Source organism: Rhinoderma darwinii, chromosome 2 (genome assembly GCF_050947455.1).
Source record: "Rhinoderma darwinii isolate aRhiDar2 chromosome 2, aRhiDar2.hap1, whole genome shotgun sequence".
Taxonomy (NCBI): Eukaryota; Metazoa; Chordata; class Amphibia; order Anura; family Rhinodermatidae; genus Rhinoderma; species Rhinoderma darwinii.
In genome coordinates, this window is record NC_134688.1 from 217,735,787 (window position 1) to 217,760,025 (window position 24,239).

Sequence of the window (24,239 nt, forward strand, 5' to 3'; positions counted from 1 at the left end):
CAAGGCGAAGATCAGGAGAATTGGCATACACTGGACGTGAGAAGAGCAGTTCTCACCTATATTCAAAGGACAAAGGCTTTTAGGAAAGCAGAAAATCTGTTCCTTCAACATGCCGGTCCTAAAGCCACCCATGCCAGGTGGATTAGGTCAACTATTGAAAAATGCTATCATCTCAGTAACCTTCAATCTCCTCTGCAGATCAGGGCACATTCCACATGCTCTACAGCTACCTCATGGGCAGAAGTCGGGCATATTTCCCTAGATCAAATCTGCAGAGCTGCTACGTGGGCATCCACGTCAACCTTTGTCAAGCACTACAGGCTCGACTTACTGGCATCAGCGGGTTCTCTATTTGGCAAAAAAAGAGTGCTTGAAATGGCGTCTGCTATCCCGCCCATATAGCTATTGCTTGGCAAGTCCCATATATGTTGTGCTGCCAAGGATGATCAGGAAAACAAAAATTTACTCACAAATTTTTTTTTATTTCCTGGAGTCCGTAGGCAGCACAAGCTTCCCCCCTGGCAGAACTTATGGCTATTGCTTCATAAAAATACACTGGGCCCCGGTTACCAGTACATACATATAGGGAATGTCCTTAATTGTTTTTAATTTTGTTTTTCTCTACATGTGCCAGGATAAGCTGCGCCATTGGACACCAGGTGAGGGTGGCTCCATTTTATTCTTACTGTACACAGGACCCTAAAAAAGCTCCTGTCCTTAACATAGTTATTCACCAGCTCTCTCTGACTTTTATATGTAACAACTTTCTTTGTCAGTATTATTTATCTGCTTATGTTTCTTCAATCTTTATTTGTGCTTATCTGAGGCGACGGTGCACATCTCAGATTTAAAGAACACAGAAAAGAAATCATGCACCACACTTCAGACCCCACGCTAGTCATATCAATCCTTCCTGAAGTTTTCCTTTGATAAAATATAAATCCATAGGGATTTTTGATTCCTAAGTGAGTATGCTTAACACATGGTTAGCATATTGTGGATGGAAAATATGCAAATCAATTCAATATTGTCTTTGTGAACAAACCTGTGGATGCTGCCTTATCACAGTCTACATAGCTGAAAATCTCTTTCTTATTCTTTACACGTGGATCTTTGCCATCTTTTCATGTTTCTTTACTCTTGACCACACATGAATGCACAATCTTGCCAGCCAAAACCCACAGGACAAGTATAGAAAAGGAGAATTAAAAAGTACTGGCTTATAGTATGGTTTGCTAGAGGATATATTTACAATATTCCCAAAGAAACAACAACTCAATGTGCAGCCAAAAGACTTTAATCTTGGAAAAGCAGTAAAAAAGGAAACCATACAAAATATTGCCTTAAATAGTTTATTTTTTTAATATCATTTACATAAATGTATATATTTGGCTCTCTCTTATACTCTGAGGTTTACAATTTCTAAAAAATAAAATAGTTCTTTTTCCCTGAAATAAATCAGAAAACTATTTTACTTTGGTTCTTGTATGACAAGAAAGCACCACTTGTATGTGGTTGTATAAGTGCTGGTAGAACTCTTACTACAGAAGGGACCAGCATCACCTCACAGTAGCAAAAGGGTTAGTAGCAAAACATAACATTTCCAAAATATACAAAAAACTTTCCTTACATTTTTGTCAGACAAAGTCTTCATTACTGTGTTGTAAACAAATTAGTAGGAGGCAGATTTGGGTGGTAGGCAGCCGGTTCGCAAAGCTTATATGCGGTCTGCGTGTTACATAATACACATCTATAAGAATACGATCATACCATGAGGTAACACAATGTACAATACAATAACAATTAAATACACAGTGGAAATGAAAAAAAAAATGACTGTGCAAACTTATGGATGATAAAGTTCAACATTACAACGAAGACTAGTGCTACACTGTGAAACATCATGGAGTTGATGAAAAAAACATTGTATTAAGTGGTCACCCACGAATAATGCATTGTTTTCCATCCCTTGGCCTAGTATGACACAATGGTCACATAATGTTATGGTTTGCCAAAAATAATGGTGGCCTGTCCTTGGGTCCAGCTCCCTCAACACGTATCACTGTGTAGCCCAGGCTTTAGGGATGTTCACTTTTGGTACTGAAGACATGCAGCATATGTGAATCATTTATAAAGAGTAGAATGAGGAGATCATTAAGATCTGCAGTTGACACTCAGAACCCCCTTTTATTTTATTATATATTAATATATTTAATTCTGAAAGTAGGACGGGACTATCATGTTGACTAATTGCCATTTTACTTTCTAACATTCTGAAACTCAGAAAGGTTTAGAGAGATTCTCTTTCTCTTTAGTCCCAGTTTAATTGCATGGAGACTGTGCATGTTATGGGCCGTTATGGTGGCCATACACATTACAAAAAAGTCAGCCTAACACGCCTATTTCAGTCAATGATATAATGTGTATGGGCATCCCCGAAGGCAGATGTCAGGGATATATAGGCTGCTGCCTGAATTATCCAGCAATGTGGTTACTTTTGTTTTTCCCATTGAAATAAACAGGTATGTTTGGCCAAGATGGGCATGAATGTTTATGGTGGAGTCGAGAGAGTTAGGCCATCAGCTAGCTCATGTGCATAGCCAACTTAATGGTATATTCAGACTGTGCAGTCAAGTTGTGTTTTATTACTGTGACTGCCGCAAAAATGCAGCGAAATGCAGTGGGATTGCCGTGATTGAGCAAAAGCTGCTGCATTTTGACATTTTCGCAGTAAAAAAATTGCAACCGTATGAATATACCCTTATAACTTGATCACACAGTCGTAGTGGTGGGAGCAGCTACGTGCTGCACTGTGTAAACTGAATTTAAAAATACTGCAGCGGTCAAAATGTGAAAAAAGCTCATAGTCTGAGTGGTGCTTGAATGTATAACAAAGATGTGAATTGCCACAGGCAGCTTCAATTACCTGAAAAGGTTTAAAACCAGAATGTAGATAATCACAACTAAAAAAATATACATAAAAAATCCTAATCTTTTTTGCTGGACCTGCAGAATCTGAATCGGACTCTTACTGCAGCCTCTCCATCAGAAATCTTATCATACATAAGATTTCTCAGTAGTTTATTACATTGAGTAAACAGCAGGGGAGATTAACATTAAAATAACTTAAAGCCCCAAGTTTTATTATAACATATAATGGAACATGTATATAAATGGGTCATCTGTGTGAATTGGTGTAGTTGCTTCGGTAACTGGCTGAAGGATTTGTCTGCACCATTTTTACAAAATGAGGAAGATTTATCAATACTTCTGAAAGTGAAAAGCGGAGTAGTTGCCATGGCTACCATTGACAGCCCATCAATCAGGTTGCTGCTTCATTTCTCAAAGGACCTCGGCACAAGTTTTAATAGATCTTAATGTGTGGCATTTTAAATTTGCTTCTACAAAAATTGTGCAAAAATATCATGTGTCGAGCAGTTCTACATCTGCACTTGAAAGCATTTAATGTCCAATTTTTGTAAACTGGGTGTGCATGCAGAAATTTTCAGCACCATTTGCATGCAGATTACGTGAATATATTAAATACACGTAACAGTGCTGTAAACTGACTGTGGATATACCTATTTTAGCTAAATAGAATAGAGACTGGAATTAATAGAACATGATTCCGAATACATTCAATACCTGAGCACAGAAGGCTCCAACTGCACTGTTCTCTTCAATTATTTACAATGGCCCAAGTGTAAAGGGAAATCTTTACACATGGACATGGGAAAGGGGGCTTACTCTACAATGGAAAGCGGCACATAAAACCCTGATTCATATGGTGAACTAATAGATGTTTAACCAGAGCTCAGCAAGTTAAGGTATTCCTATGCCAGGTGCTGACTCTCGGAGACTGCAGCATCAACATTTTATGCAGATCATACACCAGCCAAAGCTTATAAGGTGAATGTGGCTTCATATCTCATTTCTGCAGGAATATTCTCTGCTCACACATTGTTTTGGCCTTGTGTTTGCAGTATAGATCGGTTTTAAACTATTCTATTAGAATGCAGTCTCATTGTGAGACAAATGGAAATGCAACATTCCCTAAATCTCAGTGCATGTATCATGTGCCACTTGACATCCACTGAACCTACAAGCTAGGGGCCAACATAACTCAAACATACAATGTGCAACTCCACCTCTTCCCACTTTGCTTTCCTTTTTCAAGCAACCTAGGTTTTCAATCATTTATTTTCTTTTATCAAATAAAACCTGGTGTTGTGTGTTTGGTAAGTGATCTTAAAAGCCAAACATAAAAAAACAAAATAAAACAACATAGTAAAACTAGGAGTATGAACTTGTCCGAATGAGGAAAACATATCTAATAACCTATTAATGTAATTTTTACCAAATGGCATTTTAGACCCTGTTCTATAAGTTGTTGTTTTGTAATTGTAACTGTTCCATACATTACAGCGCAACTACAAAGTTCAGAATTTGTCAAGTGCCGATGCAGAAACCATGGACAAACAATAGAGCTCAATTGTTTACATGCACATACATTGGTTCGCCAGCTATTGGTTGGTTCTAATGCCTAGTTCACACTGAGTATTTTGGAGGCAGAAAAAATGTGCTGCACTTCTTTGCAGCGGTTTTTCGCCCACGGACATTGAGGACCACGGGCAAAAAAAACGCTGCATCTGCCTCCCATTGATTTCAATGGAGGGTCAGAGACAAAATAGCGGCAGGAAAGGACATGCCGCTTTTCTAAAAATAAAAACGCCTCCCATTGTAATTAATGGGAGGCGGCTTAAGCTGTTTTTTTGGAGCGGAATCCGACGCAGTTTCCACGTCAAAATCAGCGCCAAAAAACTCAGTGTGATCTGGGCCTTAAGGTGAGACCTTCATTAAATATGAGAAGTAATCAATGTGAATTTAGTCCTTGAGCTGATATTTCGGTGATCACTTTACACTAATTTTATGGGCTATCTGCATACATTAAAGCACTTGTCTCCAACCTGTGGATGTCACTTAAACTTCTCAAAATAAACTCTGAATGTGTATGTAAATGTACACATGTTCATACAGGGTTGTGCGAGAAATATGAGCTCAAGGGCCACAACGTTTATTTCGTCTTCATGCTTGAGGGCAAGCAGTCCTATTCTTTAGTCCATGATAGGTGCAGATAAGTGTTTGAGAGGCCCAATACACTTGCCTGATAATACACAATTTTCAATCACTATACTTCAATAATAAATAAGCAATACTTTGCTTTACTGAGAAGCTTACTTAATCACGTATTGGTAATAGCATTAATATGCTGTACCACTGTATTTGTTTTCTCAATTCCATTTTTCAAGAACAACCTTAAACAGTCAATTCCTTGATATTGAATTCACAAAACACTAGTCAGTTTCTGATTGGTTGCAGCAGATACGTGCTATATGCACACATTATTCAGTAAGCCCTTATAGACATTTCACATAGATTCTAATACTGGTCATCTTTTCAGGTAATGTACAAATAGTGCAAACCACAAAATCCACTCAATTTCTTCCAGAGTTCTAGAAAGAAATTTCACTGCCAATTCATACCATGGATGTGCACTTTTAAAGAGGAGCATTCACTGCTTCCATATTAAAGCTATGGAAAAAGAAACTTCAAAGAATAAATATTCATTATCTGTAGAAACAGGCCTGTATGGCGCCTACATTTTAAATAAAGAATATATACATTTATATATTTTTATATGCTTATATACAATTTCAAAAATGTATGTACACTAATTTACATATGATAATTTTCGATTTGTGGGAAAAAAAAGGATTGTTTAATTATTTACTTACACTTCTAACTTTGTTGTTCTCATGAACTTTTCTTGGCAAGGTAATTGTGATTTGTGATGTGTGTCCCCCTAACCTCCTCCACTTCATTGATCACAGGGTGATGTACTTTGGCTGCATCACCACAAAATGATGCCATTTAGTGCATCTAATTTACCTTGCCGAGCCTACATTTTCTGCCCACTGGAGGCAGTCACTTCACTTTTTCAGAGTCACTTACACAATCTACTTCATGAATTAGAAAACTGTCACTTTCAGTCCACTCTTCCTTGTCCTTTGGAAAATTGTTCATCCTAATAAGCAGTTCTTAGGGTTTTTAGAGTAAAGTTGTTGGATGTGATCCACTGTCCTCATAAGGAAATCATTTTGCTGTAATGAGAAATTCATGCCCAGGAGCTGTTGTCTTCTACTCTTGGTATTGACCTGTAAAGAATAAGAGGATGAGGGCATGAATATTACAGTAAAAACATGGCCAGTAGTCAGTGTTAAATGATGAACAATAGTGCATTTTTGTATAAAGCTGGCCATACAAATGAAAGAAAAATCTTCTGAATTTACAGATTTTGTTGGGATAAAGTGTATGGGGCACTCCGACCAAGGACTGCACATTTTTCAGTCCTAATCAATTGTTACCGCAAGAGATAAGTTGCTGCCACAGGTGTCTCCCTCTCCCAAATTGAAATATTTATACACACTCAACCAGACATGTTTATGGCGGCGTCTGAAGATTTAGGTGTTGTCGGACAGCTATCTAGTGTGTATGACCAGCCTAACATTCTGAAATTTGATGATGACATTGACAAAGGCAGCAATCAAAACAAGGTTCATTCACAGGGCTTAAACAAGGCCTACATACCAACCGAGCAATGAAGGAGACCTGCAAACTATAGTAATTCCCATAATAATTCAAAGGGATTGAGTTAGGTTTGTTATGTATTTGACAGTGCCTTGCGAAGGTATTCTCACCCCCTTGGTGTTTTTCATAATTTGTTGCAATACAACCTGGAAATAAAATGCATTTTACATTTGATTTTATGTGATGGACCTGACAAAATATTCCGAATGGTTACAGTGGAATGAAAAAAAAACAAAAAACCTGGTTTAAAAACATTAAAAAGAAAAATAACTAAAAACGGAAAAGTTGGGAGTGCATTTGTATTCACGCCCCCTGCTATGAAGCCTCTAAATAATGTCTGGTAAATCCAATTAACATCAGAATTCACATCATTAGTTGAATAAGGTAACCGGTTTGCAATGAAAGTGTCACATGATCTGTCACATGACGTTAGTATAAATACTCCTGTTCTGAGACTTTCCTGAGTCTGCAACACCACTGAGAAAGCAGCACGAAGACCAAGGAGCTCTCCAAACAGGTCAGAGACAAAGTTGTGGAGAAATATAGCGCAGGGTTGGGTTATAAAAAAATATCCCACGGAGCACCATTACATCCATTATAAGAAGATGCAAAATATGGCACAACCACAAACCTGACAAGAGAAGGTTGCCAACCAAAAATCTGAGATTCAACAAAGACACCAACAATTTCACTGAAGGAGCTCTAATGATCCACAGCGGAGATGAAAGTATTTGTCCATAGGACCACAATAAGCCATAAAGTGGGGCTTTTATGGAAGAGTTTTCAGAAAACGCCATTGCTTAAAGAAAAATATAAGAAAACCTGTTTTGAGTTTACCAAACAGCATGTGACAGACTCCCCCAAACACATGGAAGAAGGTTCTCTGGTCAAATGAGACTAAGTTTACTTTTTGTCCATCATGGAAAGCGCATTTGTGTGGCGCAAACCCAATACTACCGTTCACCACAAGAACACCATTCCCACAGTGAAGCATGGTGGTGGCAGCATCATGCTGTGCAGATACTTTTTATCGGCAGGGACTGGAAAACTGGTCTACATTGAAGGAAAGATGGATGGCAGTAAATACAGGGAAATTCTTGAGAAAACCTGTTTCTCTGTCATATATTTAAGACTGGGACGGAGGTTGACTTTCCAGCAGGACAATAACCCTAAACATACGGCTAAAGATACATTGGGGTTGTTTAAGGAGAAACCTTTACATGTCTTGGAATTGCTGAGTCAAAGCACAGACCCCAATCCAATTGAGAATCAGTGGCATGACTTGAATACTGCTGTATACAACGCAAACACATTCAACTTGAAGGGTTTTGACCAGTTTTGCCTGGAAGAATGGGTAAAAATACTGGTGTCTTAATGTGATAAGCTAACAGAGACATACCCCAAGAGACTGGCATCTGTAACTGCAGCAAAATGTGACTCTACAAAGTACTGACTTTAATGTGCAGAAGTATTCAAAGTTCTCAGTTTTTTGTCTTCATTATGGTTTATGCCACAGCAAAAAATCTTTTGCACCTTCAAAGTGATAGACCTGTTGTGTAAATAAAATGGTACAAACTTCCTAAAAATCCATTTTAAATTCAGGTTGTAATGCAACAAACCAGAAAAAACCCCAAGCACTCTCATGCACCGATCCAATTCTAATTATTAAGACTTGTCCGTGATTCTACCCCGGTGCCCACAGTTGCCTTAGCAACCGTACAGCCCAGCATGCTGGAGCTGTATGTCCGCTGTCAAGTCAGGTGGGAGATCACAAGTAGAGGTACACTTTAAAACCTCATGTTCTAATGACAGCTATTCTTTCCAAATCCACCATAAGCATATATACCAGGCCAAGAGCGCATGTTCATTTCAACAGTCAGAGCCAGACACTGACAGCGGCGTCACGGAGTGTAACTCGCACACATTTTATTGCATCATTCTACTTATGAGCCTTAATATTAGCCAATTGCTTCTCCTTCACTTTTTGAAAGATTACTTGATAGATTTAACAGATTACTATTAGCTATTTCTGTATTTATTGGAGACTATTCTGTATATATAGGCATTAACATAATGTGATAATGTATTTATTTTAAACTTCCATGTTGAGCGCCTATAATAGATCACTTAGTACATAAGCAGAATAAAGTCCAGTCCACATAGAAACACAATTCCTAGAGCTAAAGCAGAAGTCTTTGTCAACCACAGCATGTGGCCTCCTCAATTCATATGCAATGAGCTGATCAAAGTGAGTGCAAGAACATCTTTACAATTACAGACTTTTAGGTTTCTTTTAGAAGTAATGAGGCGGACACAGTAGGGGGCACTATTGATTGCTTTAAAACATAGGCTATGAAAAGCGCCCAGGTGAGAGAAAATGTGTACCCTAGGGCATTGAATCTAGGGAAACAACTGAGTGCCAACAACAGAGTTAAATGGGACATGACAAGCCGGTAGCTGTTCATCTCTGTGCACAAATCTATTAAACATCCAACTTTGCTTTACTGCAGTAATATAAATATATATATAACACTATAGTAATGAATAATTTCCTATCATCTGTATCCATGAATAAACATTAGAGGTATAAAAAAATAAAAATAAAAGCCCTCCCTAAGGTCCTAAAAGTAGAAGGATCCATTGTTCTAGACTAGCCATGTATTGTCACTAATACTCAACCCATGAGTGCAAGAATGTGTTCAATTTCTGAAGATCCCAAACTATATTGTAGACTAAATCCTATAAATTCCAGGCCTGGATTCCCTGAGCACAAACTAGTAATGGTCAGTGAAGTGTAGTCAAATCCTATAGATAAGAATACTCTAGCCGAAGAAATGGGTAGAAATGCAAATGCATAAAGAAGATATAAACAGGTACAGGCTAGACCATGGGTAAGCTAGGTCTATAAATATGTTATAATGTCCCATATGCCGGGGAAGACTGTACCTTATCAGACTTTCACAGAAGCTGGTGGCATCATGAGTTGACTCACCCTAAATAAAGGATAAACAGCAAATGTCACTTTCAAGAATAGCAAAAGGACAAGACGTGAAATGTCAGGGATTTCAGTATCTATAAAACGCTGTGCCACCTTGAATATGAAAACTGCCAGCTGTTTCACTTCCTGAATGTGCATTTCTTCTATAAATTACCAGCTACATGTTGTTCAATTAGAATCATAGATTGGTGACTCCCCATTTATTCACAAGATGGGCAGTAATGACATTTGTATAAAAAAAGCAGATGACCGTCAAACTATTTTTCAAAGAAAGACATTGTTCACAGCACAAATAGTAAGAAAGTATGGCCAAAATATGTTAAAGATGAAAAAAAGATCACACAAAACATAAAATTTTTTCAATTGGAATATTTTTTATATACTGCTTCTGTGTCTAGACATTTACATATTTGTTAGGAGAATGCCTGGAGTCCTTTTAATTCCTTTCTCAGAACATCCACCTAACGTGTTTAGTCCTGGTTGGAAAGAGCGGCTCCTAGTGCTCCAATAGAAGTATGCACTTCGCAACCAGTGTACACGAGGGTTCAAGCGTTGGACTGAGCTACTGGGCATGTGTTTCCACCAGCACTGGACACGCTAGGTGGGTATTCTGAGAGGGGATCAAAAAAACACCAGGGGACGCTATAGAAGGTATGCAACAGCAATGTCTAGACACACAAGCATTTTTTTTCTAAATTATTCCTACTGAAGAAAAATTTGTAGGTTTTGTGTGATTGGAGAAATGTAATCCTGGGACAACCTCATAAAAGCACACTGTGAAGATAAAGTATGCAGGTATCCAGTATGAAATAATTTCTTTGTGTAGGTCACATTATTGGAGGGAATGTAATGGTAGAGAAGTTACTGTTGCAGATTCTGTGGCTCGTACAACTACATGTTATGCTGATTAAAGATGCCTAAAGTCGTGTCTTGTACACTGATAGATACCAAAGTCACTCTTACACTGGAAAATGATCGGCAAGCAAATGCCCTATTAAAAGCTGGTTCCCAATCAATGGCCCGTGTAAAATGGCAAGTGATCAGCCAATAAACGAGCGGGTTTTATGTGGCCTACATTTTTTTCCCCGTCAGCACATCTTTCCGTGTAAACAGGGATGTGCTGCCAATAATAATGAAACTGTATCTAACCAAACGATTGTTTGGTCACACACAGTACCGATGAGTGATCCATGTAAATGGAGCTAAATGAGCGCCGATTAACTTGCTATTATGTCGATCGGCGGTCTAGACAAGCAGGATATCTGGCCGTGTAAAAGGAGTCTTCGTCAATCAGTGTGGTGTGTCTTGCATGCACAATGTGTGTCCTGTAGACCGAGATGGACACACCATGGGAGAAGCCCATGTGGCTTCTTTGGAGTCATACTCCATTCCATATGAGTGGTATAAACCTCTACAGAAACCAATGCAATATTGGCAAACAAGGAGGGGAGCGCTGTCCCATGAGGCATGTTGCCTTTCTCTCCAATTATACAATACTGTGGGGCCTTCTCTCCTTTTCTTTTATTGTAGTGGCTTTAGGTGAAATGGCTATAATGAATGTATTAAATCGACAAGGTTTGGCTTTTGCAAAATTAGAATTGCCCATGACTTACTTTCTTTAGACTGGTATTTCGTCATTACCTCTAATATATGCACATGGTATAACCTAAAGACCTTTAATTTTGTGATAAATATTACAAAGCTGTGACTGGTAGACAGCCGTCTAAATGTAAGAAGCCTAAATTAATAATGCAGATCTGTCAAATTACATTTTAATCACCGTAGCCAAATGCAACATTAATGTCATGAACCTGAGATGATACAATAATGATAAGATAACCTTAACTGTCAGAGTTCTGCCCATACTTTCAAGATTGTAGATTGGAAATTCCTGCGGATATTCAGCCTTGTGTCTGTCTATATATTTATATATATATATATATATATATATATATATATATATATATATATATATATATATATATATATATATATTGTAACCTTGCATCTTATGGATTACTTTTTGTCCGAAGTACGTTTGCTAATGGTAGGGAATATTGATAGCCTAGGAAGAATTTTAAGATTTTAAATTCCATATTGTAACCTATAACTATCTGCCTATGGTGTTAAAAGGATCAGTAGTAACCCAGACATTATCTTACTATGGACTTATAACACTAGCACCGCCTAGAGTACTATATACAATAAGTTATGCTTATATTCAAGCATGGCAATGCCATTATTGTGACTGGTCCAGGTTGCCACATATATAAAAAACAGCAGCTGCTGCAGGTACCTGTAATAGCCAATCAATGTATATGTGAATGTATAAATGATATAGGCCTTCAGCATTTCATCTTGGTCTCCATTGTTGCCCCAAGCGTCACACATATCTTGCCGATCTAGGCTTATCATTCAAAAGAGGAAGCCAGAGACTCCAGCAATTGTTCACCGCCAAATATATTCCACAAATAAACCATGTCACTTTTTGTCCATGACCGGACAGTACCCATATCCCACACGTAGTGAGGGTGGAGGTGGGAGGGTTCATGTCAATACTGAGCTCTCACATTCCTGTGGGAATCGCACAAGTGAGAGGAAGGAACACTGTACTACCCCTTTCATCCCAACAGAGGAAGACACTATTTTCAGCAAATAAATTGTAAGGAATAGTTGAATTCTATTTTAGGAATTCCCAATCTTTGCTGAGATTTGGTGACGGAGAGAGTGGTTTATTTTGACTTCCCATCCGCCTATTCAATGCTGCCATAAAAAAGTAAGTGCTTATTTTTATGTGAAGAGTTCCCTTACAATAAAGTCATTATGTCTGCAAGCCAGAGTTCTGAAAATTATAGGATATTAGTTGTAAAACCCTCTACTTAAGTTATTTAATTTATACCTTTATGATTCTTCTTGGCTGTGTCGTGACAGTGTGGGCAAATGAAAAGCCTAACGGGCCAAACAGACCGGGTGAATAGACTGTGTTATATTATAGGAAATGCATAATCAAAATTGACATATTATTTAAGGGTAAGTTCACAACTGTAGAAAATTTGTGTTTAACAAAATGCTGTTAAAAACGTAAACATTGAAATCAGCAAAAATTATTTAAAAAAAAATAACAGATTTTATTCTGTGGTTTTATTTAATTTTCTGTGCATTTTTTCTAGCCTTTGCATTTTTTTGTGCGGCTTCTCTCATTGATTTCTATGGACCTAAACGGCAACAAAGATGCAAGAGATTGGGCTTACAGTATTTTTTTTTATTACCGCTGCATACTGAAAAATGTATTATTTTTCTGCAGGTGTGATTAACATTTATTAAAAATGTAGGGGGAACAAAAGCTAAATTCTACAAATGTGAATCCAGCCTAAATCTAGTTTTTATGTTTCTACATTTTTGGTGGGTTTTTTTATGTGTCCATCCACAAAAAAATCCAGTTTTTTTTTTTTTTAACACTGGTAACCACAGCAGTCATAGGCTGACACTTCTTGTCTTCTGTAGCTCACTTGTCAACTTTGCTGTATAAACTGGAATACAATGATGAGAATTATCTGATTATTAATAGAAGGTGGATCAGTTAAAAGGGGTTCTCCACTTTGGAGAGTCCCTACTTGTTAGAAGGCGTCACGAAAGATTTCCATGCTGGGCCCCCCTGTGATCAGTTTTAATGTGTGGGGAAACCTGGCAGTAAGTGTCCAGTCAAATCAATGGGTTGTCTGTGTAATGCAGGATAGGACACGTCTTCCAGAATGAGAGATGCTCTTTGCCACCGATCTTCACTCTGGCCAAGAGATGAGTATCCTAAACAGATGACCCTTTATATTAATTCAGAATTCCCTAATGGGCTATATGAAAATGGGTTTTCTAAACTGGACAACTCAATTAATGACAGCTCTATTGTAATGTTGGAGGTGTATATTTGGCAGGATAGCAACAATATACACCATAAACACAGAAAAGGCAGCTCCCATGTCCCACTATCACTCACTGTGGGATAGAGCTGTACTTAAAGAGAACCTTTCACCTGCCCATACATGTGCAGCTGAGTGCAGCATGTAATGGGCAGGGCTGCACAAACCCTGGGGCACTTTACATTTTTTTTCTACCCTCCTCCATTATTTAGATATCTGTGCCGTTATATTTGGCGCCCGATATTTAAATAACCCCCTGAACTGTCAATGGGGTGTGTAATGGCAAAGGGGTGAGTTACTATGGCTGTGACACTGTCCAATCAGATACGGACAGAGTTACAGCAAGACCTGGAGGGAGGAGAGCATGTGCGCACACGCGCACACTCTCACTCTTCAGCTGTCAAAATCAGTCTTCTGCCGAACTGGCAAAGGGGTGTGTCACTGCTATGGACAGTGTAAGGGTATGTGCACACAAACTAATTACGTCCGTAATTGACGGACGTATTTCGGCCGCAAGTCCCGGACCGAACACAGTGCAAGGAGCCGGGCTCCTAGCATCATAGTTATGTACGATGCTAGAAGTCCCTGCCTCGCTGCAGGACATCTGTCCCGTACTGAAAACATGATTACACTACGGGACAGTTGTCCTGCAGCGAGGCAGGGACTCCTAGCATCGTACATAAGTATGATGCTAGGAGCCCGGCTCCCTGCACTGTGTTCGGTCCGGGACTTGTGGCCGAAATACGTCCGTCAATTACGGACGTAATTAGTGTGTCTGCACATACCCTAAGAGCTGGAGAGAGGACAGTGTGATATCAAGTCTAGAGTCAACGCAGCCATCTGGCAGGAAATTCCAGAGAACTTCATGCTTCCCTCTGCTGACAAGCTTTATGGAGGTGCGGATTTCATTTTCCAGCAGGACTTGGCACCTGCCCACACTGCCAAAAGTACCAATACCTGGTTTAATAACCGCAGTATCACTGTGCTTGATTGGCTAACAAACTCGCCTGACCTAAACCCCATAGAGAATCTCTGGGGTATTGTCAAGAGGAAGATGAGACACCAGACCCAACAATGCAGACGAGCTGAAGGCCGCTCTCAAAGCAACCTGGGCTTCCATAACACCTCAGCAGTGCCACAGGCTGATCGCCTCCATGCCACGCCGCATTGATTCAGTAATTCATGCATAAGGAGCCGCGAAGTATTAAGGGCATATACTGTACATACTTTTCAGTAGGCCAACATTTCGGTATTAAAAATTGTTTTTGAAATTGGGCTTATATAATATTCAAATTTTCTGAGACACTAAATTTGGGGTTTTCATTCAGGGTATGTTAACACGCTTAGCGAAAAACGTCTGAAACTACAGAGCTGTTTTCAAGGGAAAACAGCTGCTGATTTTCTGAGACGTTTTTTAAGCTACTCGTGAATTTCCCTGCGTTTTTTGCGGCTTTTTTTACGGCCGTTTTTGGAGCGTTTTTTTATAGAGTCTATCAAAAACGGATCCAAAAATGTCCCAAGAAGTGACCTGCACTTCTTTTCCGCGGCCGTTTTTCTACACGGCCGTTTTTCAAACGTTTACAACCCGAAAATAAGCCATGTGAACATACCCTCATTGTTAGCCATAATCATCAACAGTAAAATAAAAAAATGCCGTAAATAGATCAATCTGTGTGTATTGAATCTATATAATATATGAGTTTCACTTTTTTAATTGAATTACTGAAATAAATTAACTTTTTGAGGATATTCTAATTCACTGAGAAGGTCTAGTATGTGTGTGTGTGTGCGTGTGTGTGCGTGTGTGTGTGTGTGTGCGTGCGTGTGCGCGTAATATATATGTGTATAGATATATATATATATATTTATTTATATGTGTATCTTTATATTATACAGTATATCAAGCCTCTGAGCGGCTACAACTCCACAACAACAAATAATTATTACGTGTGAGATAAGCTTGAACCAGACAGTCAGGGTACTTATTCTTACATATAGGATGTTGTGGACCTTCTAATATTGCTGAGTGTACACTGCATTGCTCTTCTGTTTCCCACATAGTTAGGCTTATTCACACGAACGTGTTATACGTCCGTGCTACGCGCGTGATTTTCATGCGCGACGCACGGACCTATGTTAGTGAATGGGGCCGTTCAGACTCTCAGTGAATTTCACGCAACTCACGACATGTCCTATACTTGCCCGTGTTTCTCGCAGCACGCACGAATTGAAGTGAATGGATGCGTGCAAATCGCGCACGGCACACGGTAGCACTTCCGGGTCCCGTGCGTAATGCGCGCTACAGTAGTAAAATAAATTAATCTCGTGCTTTTCTGTTTGTAAACATAAAACAGAGTGTCATAATGATGCCGGTAGCGCGAAAATCACGTAGCCACGCACCATATGCTGATGCACCATGGACATTTTGCGCACACAAAACGCACCATTTTTTGCGCGTGCAAAACGGACACGTCCGTTGTGAATAAGGCCTTATCTACACTTATCTGGGCTAATCGATGTGTGTATGGTTCTTTTCATATTTATTTTTTTCAATTCACTGCTTGCTTCTATAATTGAAAAAATGTGTGAAAAGACAGGAAAAGACAGTACAGTTATGCATGGCTCACATTATTGGGTTGCTTCAACCCATACAAGATTTCTTAATTTCCTTAAAGTTAATATGGTTGTTATATAGGCGTATAAGTAAAACATTATTTATATCCCAATAGAATAACAGTACTAGATGCATCACTATCAATCGGCCCTACGGGTGGAGCTGTATACTGTGGGTCTGCAATATGACCTCTCTTTTAGATGTAAGGGAACATTGCTAACATTAATACCAGCAAGGGGTACAATTATGAATTATTATTAAATATTAAATATTATAAAATTATTAGCAATATTATTATAATAAAAAAAGAACGTCTTCAATTTTTAATGTTCCCTGTCTGCTTAGACAACTATTCAGACCTAGGCTTTTGTACATAATTTAAATGCATGACTGTTGTCCTGTATTAAAGACTAAAACAATGCAAAATAAATTCTGCAGAAATTTGTATAATCAATGTATGTGCCCTAACTGGGATCAGGACATTTACAAAAAATATAACGTAAGAAGGTTAATGATAAATAAAAAAAGAATTATTTTTAACAAAGCTTTAAATTAGATCAAACAAAACAGAAAATGGGAGAGTAAAAACAAAGAAGCAAAAGAAAAAAAATGAGACCAACCTAAAAGCTACAAGATGGAAGCTTCTTCTGAGTCACTACAGCTGCCAACAGTGAAAGGATCTGAACACGGCTCTCTAGTGGGAAGAAAACGCACCCTTTTTAATGGAGAAAATAAACTATTTTAAACAATCACCAGGAAAACTAACACCAGACAAAGAGCACTGAATTGTTTGTCAATGCTTTTGTCTGTTTGCAGTAATGTCATCCGGGCAGAAGCTGGGTACCATAGTGAAACCTCAGGATACAGCTGCCTATGCTCAAAGCATAGCACACCTGGCCCCGCACAATACAGTGCTACCTATCCCAGCTACCAGTCCCTTCAGATGCTTCACAAATGAACAATGCTTGAGGTCTGCGGAGGGATAGTATATTTGTTACGTGGAGACACACGTGCGCTTGTTACTGTATAGATGAGTTTACATGAAATATAATGAAAGAACTGACTTCAAATGTATACATGCTGGAAGATTCAAACAATAACGTAAAAATGTCTGCAGTTGGTCCTTGATTCACAACCTTCCTCCAACTTTTCAATTGGCTCACCAGCTTTTGAGCTGTTTTTCTCTACTAAGCAGTGATCTATTATAGAGGTTCATGTTTAAAATTAGAAAAAGTGAACAATAATGTTGATAACTGCAACAAACTATCATACGTCAAGTTATTCTGCATCTGACCACATTTCTAATACAGTATTTAATAGGTTATCAGATGTTGTGAAGATTAATTGTAAGCAAAATGGTTAATGAAGTGACCAAAGAAAACAAGTTTGGCTGCCAAAATCTTTTTTTTCCATTTTTGTTGTTTATTTTCTTTTTATATAGCAAGCACCCAGAGCCACACAGTATGACTTCTACATGTGCTTTAAAATGAGTTGACTGTCAAGACCCTAATGAACTATATAGTAAAATGTAGAACGATTTGAGCCTGGAGCATAGATGAGCCAACTTATTTTCATTGGTACCCCTAAACAACCAACAGACCATACTGATTTCAAGGAAAACTCAACTTACTGTTGCTCAGCTTTGGCACGATCTTCCAAAAAGTAAAGTGCTGTAGCCAAGAAAAACATTCCGCCCAAAACAACCACAAAGGGGCACAGCATTAGTGCATAACCTAGACTTAGGAATTCCCACAGTGGAGACTTATTGGTATTTTCCTGGATAAGGTCCGAGATCTACGAAGCAAAAGAAAAAAAGAAACGTAAACAGTCTACTCAACCTGGTGAAAAAGAACAATTTGTTTCCACAACAGAGCAAATCAACTTTAGCCAACTGCCTAAGTGACCTGGGCACTGGGGATCTGAGAGGAAAACTAGGTTTAGCTCAGCAACACTTGTGAACTAACGTCTGTAAACACAAAGTGCCAGTTTTAATCAGGCTAGGGTCATTCGCAATGCGTGGACATGTTTCCAGTCAGGAATGTGGTTCTACACTATCATTCAATTATAATAAAAAAATAAATAACATGACCTTTCAACACCGACATTGTGTATTTAATATCATAAAAGGGAGCAGAAAACCTTTTTGAAATTTCAGAACACAGAAAAGTTTATTCTAGGTCACGAGTAGAAAGTCACTGACGCCAAGACCATCATTTGTTTCGGAATTATTTTTGAAGAAGTTCCAAATTGTAATTACTGTATTCATTCACTTTCCCTTAAAATATTTGTTTAACCTATTTTATAAGGTACCGTCATAGTCAAATATCCATATTTTTTGAGAAAATTAACATTACAAGCATAAAACTCTCCAGTGACTAAAGGGGGTTTTACACTGGGCGATAATTGGGCAGACAAGCGTTCATATAACGCTCGTTGACGATAATTGCCCTGTGTAAATAGGGCAGCGATCAGCAGGTGAACGAGCAAACGCTTGGTCATCTGCTGATCGTATCGTATTAAAAAAGTAAAATATGATCGTTGTTGGCAGCACGTCTCCCTGTGTAAACAGGGAGACGCACTGCCGACATAATAATGTATGGGGATGAGCGATCAGAGTAACCTCTCGTCCCCATCCATAGCTCCGTGTGACAGGGGAAAACGGGCGCCGATCAACGATGTCTCGTTGATCGGCGCTCGCTGCACCAGCTGATTATCGGCCGTTGTAATAGGGCCTTAAGGCCAACTGTTGAAGTGTTACAGACTTTCTGCAATGCAGCTTGGTGATACACAGGGTGTTATATTTCGATGCGCAGAACTTTATCTACTTTAGAGAATGTAATCTGCCTACGTTTGTGAAACATGGAAAAAAAAACAAAACAGGAATTCCTTTAGAAGGATGGCAAGGTACATGTTCTACTAGTTTCTTATAATTTCACCATACAGGATGCTATCATGGACAGGAGAAATCTTCAGTAGTGAAGGTAAACCCAAGAATACTATCATTTCTTTTTATAACTGGGTGCTCTTCTTGCCACGTCAGAGTTTTAGATTCTCATGGTCTTGGTTCAGAGACTATACACCGCCAGTCTTAGTGGTGTGCTACCTTTGTGATCACACAGAGAACATCTGCTGCTCCTACCGAAGCGGGCCCCACAAACGACCTGGTACCCGAGACTTGTGACCACCATGAACCTTCATGAATCTACACCATGAATCTTCAGGACATCACGCTGTTATTATATTACTTCATGTATGAAGCTGTTTTTTGTCCACTGTATGTTGGTGGTAATTAAGGCCTGTAGGGTGGCATTTACAGTATGTGGCACTTGTACTGTAAAACTATATGTAATGTAGTGTAACTATGCAGTATAAACTTAGGGATGGCTTTATGCTGTATGTGTGGTACTTTCTGCTGGCGCCCCCCATATGGTACTCTACAGTATATTATTTTGCAGTGTATTTTGATGGTGGGACTGTATAGCATTGTTATTTAGGCAACTGTTTAGAAATGTTATTTGGCCAGCATAAAGCACCATTATTTGGGCACCATACTGTGTGGAGCTTATAATTAGACATTGTATACATAGCCACTTGTGCATTCTATGACCCTATACCATATGGGGGCACCAATAGAAAATTATGCACGTGGTAACATCCAACTTTAGACCGGTCTTAAGTTGGTAATTGTCCTGTGCCATCATAACATTCTTATAGGCTTGTGCCTCATATTATGCTGTGTATAGTTACACTATGTAAAGAGAACCATGTCTAAATAGTTTTATTAGTAAAAATGTGTATCATGTTAGTTTACACATTGCAGCCACTTTCAATAAAACCTCATTTTGCCATAAAACCTCTACACGGAGAGCTGGAAGTAGAGCAATTAGAATAATGTACGAAACTGCAACTGTGAAAATGGCCTTGTAGTCCTAATATGTGATGTGCAAGCTGAGCCAGACAGGCTCTGGGAACAGTTCAGCCTCAGTATTGCAGACTCTTTCCAGTTAAGGCTCATCTGCTTGATACATTTTATGAAGTATGTGCACAGCCTTTGTAGTATTTAAAACAAGTGTAACCATTCGCACAGTTGTTACGACACTTTCCCGATCCATACATTGGTGTCGTTTGATTGATGACTGAAGCAAGTTCAGAACTCCCTCATCTGTGAGAAGCAGTAAATCTGCCTGTCTTGTTCGCCTGCAATGCTTTTTATATCAATGTATGAGACCACAAGCTGACGGCGGCTCTCAGAAATCGTTGCCTTCATTCCTGACTGCCTCTTTACAGTACCTATAATCTAAATAGGTTCCATAGACTACACATGATGCTTTCTATGCGACTAAGTCACTCTCTGGTCTTTTTTCTGTGCTCGCCAGATTTCTAAGTGAGTGGGTTTTTAAAAAAAACAAAAAAAACACAAGAATTAATTTTGCAGGAAGGCCAGATAAGTATTCTACTACTTTATGATACTTCCATCATTCAGGATGCTATGGTGGGCAGGAGAAATCATCTGAAGTGAATATAAACACAATGACTATAATCTCTTTTGCGGCTCCTTCACAGTTTTCCATTGTGCAGAGACACTCCTGGCCACCTGCTATTTAGTTAAATACAATAAAGCCCTATTAACTTGAATGAAGCCGTGTTGCAGTTCTCTGTATAGTGGGTTTCCAGGAGTGCTGATGTAACAAAAATGTTGCCAATGGGATCTATTTACCTTAGTTTTTGGAATCAACAGTGGTCCCAGAGGTCAGACCGCACCAATCATAAGGCTATGGCATAGCCTAGCAATATGCCTAGACATTCTTAGATGGCTATACCCTTTAAATGTTAATTATGCACTCATGAGATGCCCCGTGTTCCTACACAGAGTATACAGGTTCATGTATGAAAAGTGACAACCATGGCCGGCCTTGGATACGTTCGATCAGTGCGGTCGCACAGGGCGCCAGCCGCCACACTGCAAGGGGGGCGTCAGTGGGTTTGTGTATCCCCGCGCCGTTGCAACTACCAGCGGGGATACATACACTAACTGCAGTCGCCTTTCCGCCCGGGCGCTTCTTCACTTAGTGGCCGTCGCTACCGCTGTAGCAGCCATACCGGCTGCTAGCGGCAACGGCACTATAGGTATCTCCCTGCTCTGCTACCTACTAGCGCCACTGTAGCTCCCTGAAGGAGCGGAATCCCCGTGTGGCCGGGGATTCCACTCCTGGAGCGTTGCTTGATGTCTCTGTCCATATATGGACAGTGACATCAGGGGAAACTCCTGAAGCGGAATCCCCGGTCACAGAGTTGCAGACGCTATGACCGGGGATTCCACTCCAGGAGAAGCCAATGACGTCATGGACACAGACGACAGGAGCCTCTCCCAGAGTGGAATCGACGGTCACAGCGTCTGCAACGCTGTGACCAGGGATTCCGCTTCAGGAGTTTCCCCTGCTGTCACTGTCCATATATGGACAGAGACATCAAGCAGCGCTCCAGGAGCGGAATCCCTGGCCACATGGGGATTCCGCTCTTTCAGGGAGCTACAGTGGCGCTATCTATACTGGAAGTGGGTTCTATCTACAAGGGGGCTGTGTGGCACTACCTACAAAAAAGGACAACTGTGCAGGAGCACACAAAATACCCAGCTTTCCCGGCTTTCAAATAAATGTGTGGAAATAAACTAAGATATAACTTTTATTTAATCTAGCTAAAAGGATTAATCATTTAGCTAGGCTAAATAAAAGTTATATCTTAGTTTATTTCCACACATTTGATAGCCGGGAAAGCTGGGTATTTTGTGTGCTCCTGCACAGTTGTCCTTTTTTGAATGTCTATTGCCCGCCAGCTATCAGGGTCATTTCGTAGTCCTTGCACTACAAGGGGGCTGTGTGGCACTACCAACCAGGGGGCTGTGTGCTGTGTGGCACTACCAACCAGGGGGCTGTGGGCTGTGTGGCACTATCAACCAGGGGGCTGTGGGCTGTGGGACACCACCAACCAGGGGGCTGTGGGCAGTGTGGCACTACCAACCAGGGGGCTGTGGGCAGTGTGGCACCACCAACCAGGGGGCAGTGTAGCACTACCAACCAGGGGGCTGTGGGCAGTGTGGCACCACCAACCAGGGGGCAGTGTAGCACTACCAACCAGGGGGCTGTGGGCAGTGTGGCACTACCAACCAGGGGGCTGTGGGCAGTGTGGCGCTACCAACCAGGGGGCTGTGGGCAGTGTGGCGCTACCAACCAGGGGGCTGTGGGCTGTGTGGCGCTACCAACCAGGGGGCTGTGGGCTGTGTGGCGCTACCAACCAGGGGGCTGTGGGCTGTGTGGCGCTACCAACCAGGGGGCTGTGGGCTGTGGGGCGCTCCCTACCAGGGGGCGGTGGGGCGCTCCCTACCAGGGGGCGGTGGGGCGCTCCCTACCAGGGGGCTGTGGGGCGCTCCCTACCAGGGGGCTGTGGGGCGCTCCCTACCAGGGGGCTGTGGGGCGCTCCCTACCAGGGGGCTGTGGGGCGCTCCCTACCAGGGGGCTGTGGGGCGCTCCCCACCAGGGGGCTGTGGGGCGCTCCCCACCAGGGGGCTGTGGGGCGCTCCCCACCAGGGGGCTGTGGGGCGCTCCCCACCAGGGGGCTGTGGGGCGCTCCCCACCAGGGGGCTGTGGGGCGCTCCCCACCAGGGGGCTGTGGGGCGCTCCCCACCAGGGGGCTGTGGGGCGCTCCCCACCAGGGGGCTGTGGGGCGCTCCCCACCAGGGGGCTGTGGGGCGCTCCCCACCAGGGGGCTGTGGGGCGCTCCCCACCAGGGGGCTGTGGGGCGCTCCCCACCAGGGGGCTGTGGGGCGCTCCCCACCAGGGGGCTGTGGGGCGCTCCCTACCAGGGGGCTGTGGGGCGCTCCCTACCAGGGGGCTGTGGGGCGCTCCCTACCAGGGGTCTGTGCGGCGCTCCCTACCAGGGGGCTGTGGGGCGCTCCCTACCAGGGGGCTGTGGGGCGCTCCCTACCAGGGGTCTGTGCGGCGCTCCCTACCAGGGGTCTGTGCGGCGCTCCCTACCAGGGGTCTGAGCGGCGCTCCCTACCAGGGGTCTGAGCGGCGCTCCCTACCAGGGGTCTGTGCGGCGCTCCCTACCAGGGGTCTGTGCGGCGCTCCCTACCAGGGGTCTGTGCGGCGCTCCCTACCAGGGGTCTGTGCGGCGCTCCCTACCAGGGGGCTGTGCGGCGCTACCTACAAGGGGGCTGTGCGGCGCTACCTACAAGGGGGCTGTCTGGCGCTACCTACAAGGGGGCTGTCTGGCGCTACCTACAAGGGGGCTGTCTGGCGCTACCTACAAGGGGGCTGTCTGGCGCTACCTACAAGGGGGCTGTCTGGCGCTACCTACAAGGGGGCTGTCTGGCGCTACCTACAAGGGGGCTGTCTGGCGCTACCTACAAGGGGGCTGTCTGGCGCTACCTACAAGGGGGCTGTCTGGCGCTACCTACAAGGGGGCTGTCTGGCGCTACCTACAAGGGGGCTGTCTGGCGCTACACACAAAGGGCTGTGTGGCGCTACCTACAGGGGGAATTTTGAGGCAGATATTTTTTGCCTTACAAAAAACATGTGTGAACGTACCCTAGGAGTGTAGTGCTTGTTCTTAGCCATTTTCTCAAAACAATTTTTGGTAGGGGGGCCCTGAGGAAATTTTATTTTTCCAGTGCTGCCTCGAGTCTGAAAAGGTTGGGAAACTCTGTACTAGGCTACAGGGTCCCGTCATGGAGCAGCTCAGTTCGTCATGGGAACGGGGCCTAGGTGAGTACAATTTTTGTTTTTGTTTGGGGGCACTGTCTACAAGGGGGATGTGGGGGGGGGGGGCTGTATGGCACTGTCTACAAGGGGGAGGTGGGAGACTGTATGGCACTGTCTACAAGGGGGAGGTGGGGGGCTGTATGGCACGATCTACAAAAAGGAGGTGGGGGATTATGGCATTGTCTACAGGGAGGCTATATGGCAAAATCTACAGGGTGGCACTATACTGTGTGGGGGCCACTAAGCGGACATTATACTGTGTAGGGGTACTACAGGTGGCATAATACTGTGGGCACAATTAGAGG

At 41.8% G+C, this 24,239-nt stretch overlaps 1 protein-coding gene across 3 annotated transcripts in view; it reads right to left on the reverse strand.

Moving 5' to 3' along the window:
- Window positions 1–1,356: 1,356 nt before the first annotated feature.
- Window positions 1,357–24,239, reverse strand: part of SPNS2 (SPNS lysolipid transporter 2, sphingosine-1-phosphate) — a 112,192-nt gene continuing 89,309 nt past the window's right edge. Inside the window, exons 11-14 of one of the 3 annotated variants that reach the window (XM_075852845.1) lie at window positions 17,805–17,968; window positions 16,795–16,868; window positions 9,595–9,641; window positions 6,181–6,215 (exon numbers count right to left, since the gene is read on the reverse strand). In XM_075852845.1, the coding sequence (XP_075708960.1) occupies window positions 16,802–16,868; window positions 17,805–17,968 (231 nt within the window). In that variant the 3' untranslated portion in view covers window positions 6,181–6,215; window positions 9,595–9,641; window positions 16,795–16,801. Of the gene's footprint in view, window positions 6,216–9,594; window positions 9,642–16,794; window positions 16,869–17,804; window positions 17,969–24,239 lie in introns of all 3 variants that reach the window. The other 2 variants (XM_075852846.1, XM_075852847.1) reach the window with 2 other exon arrangements.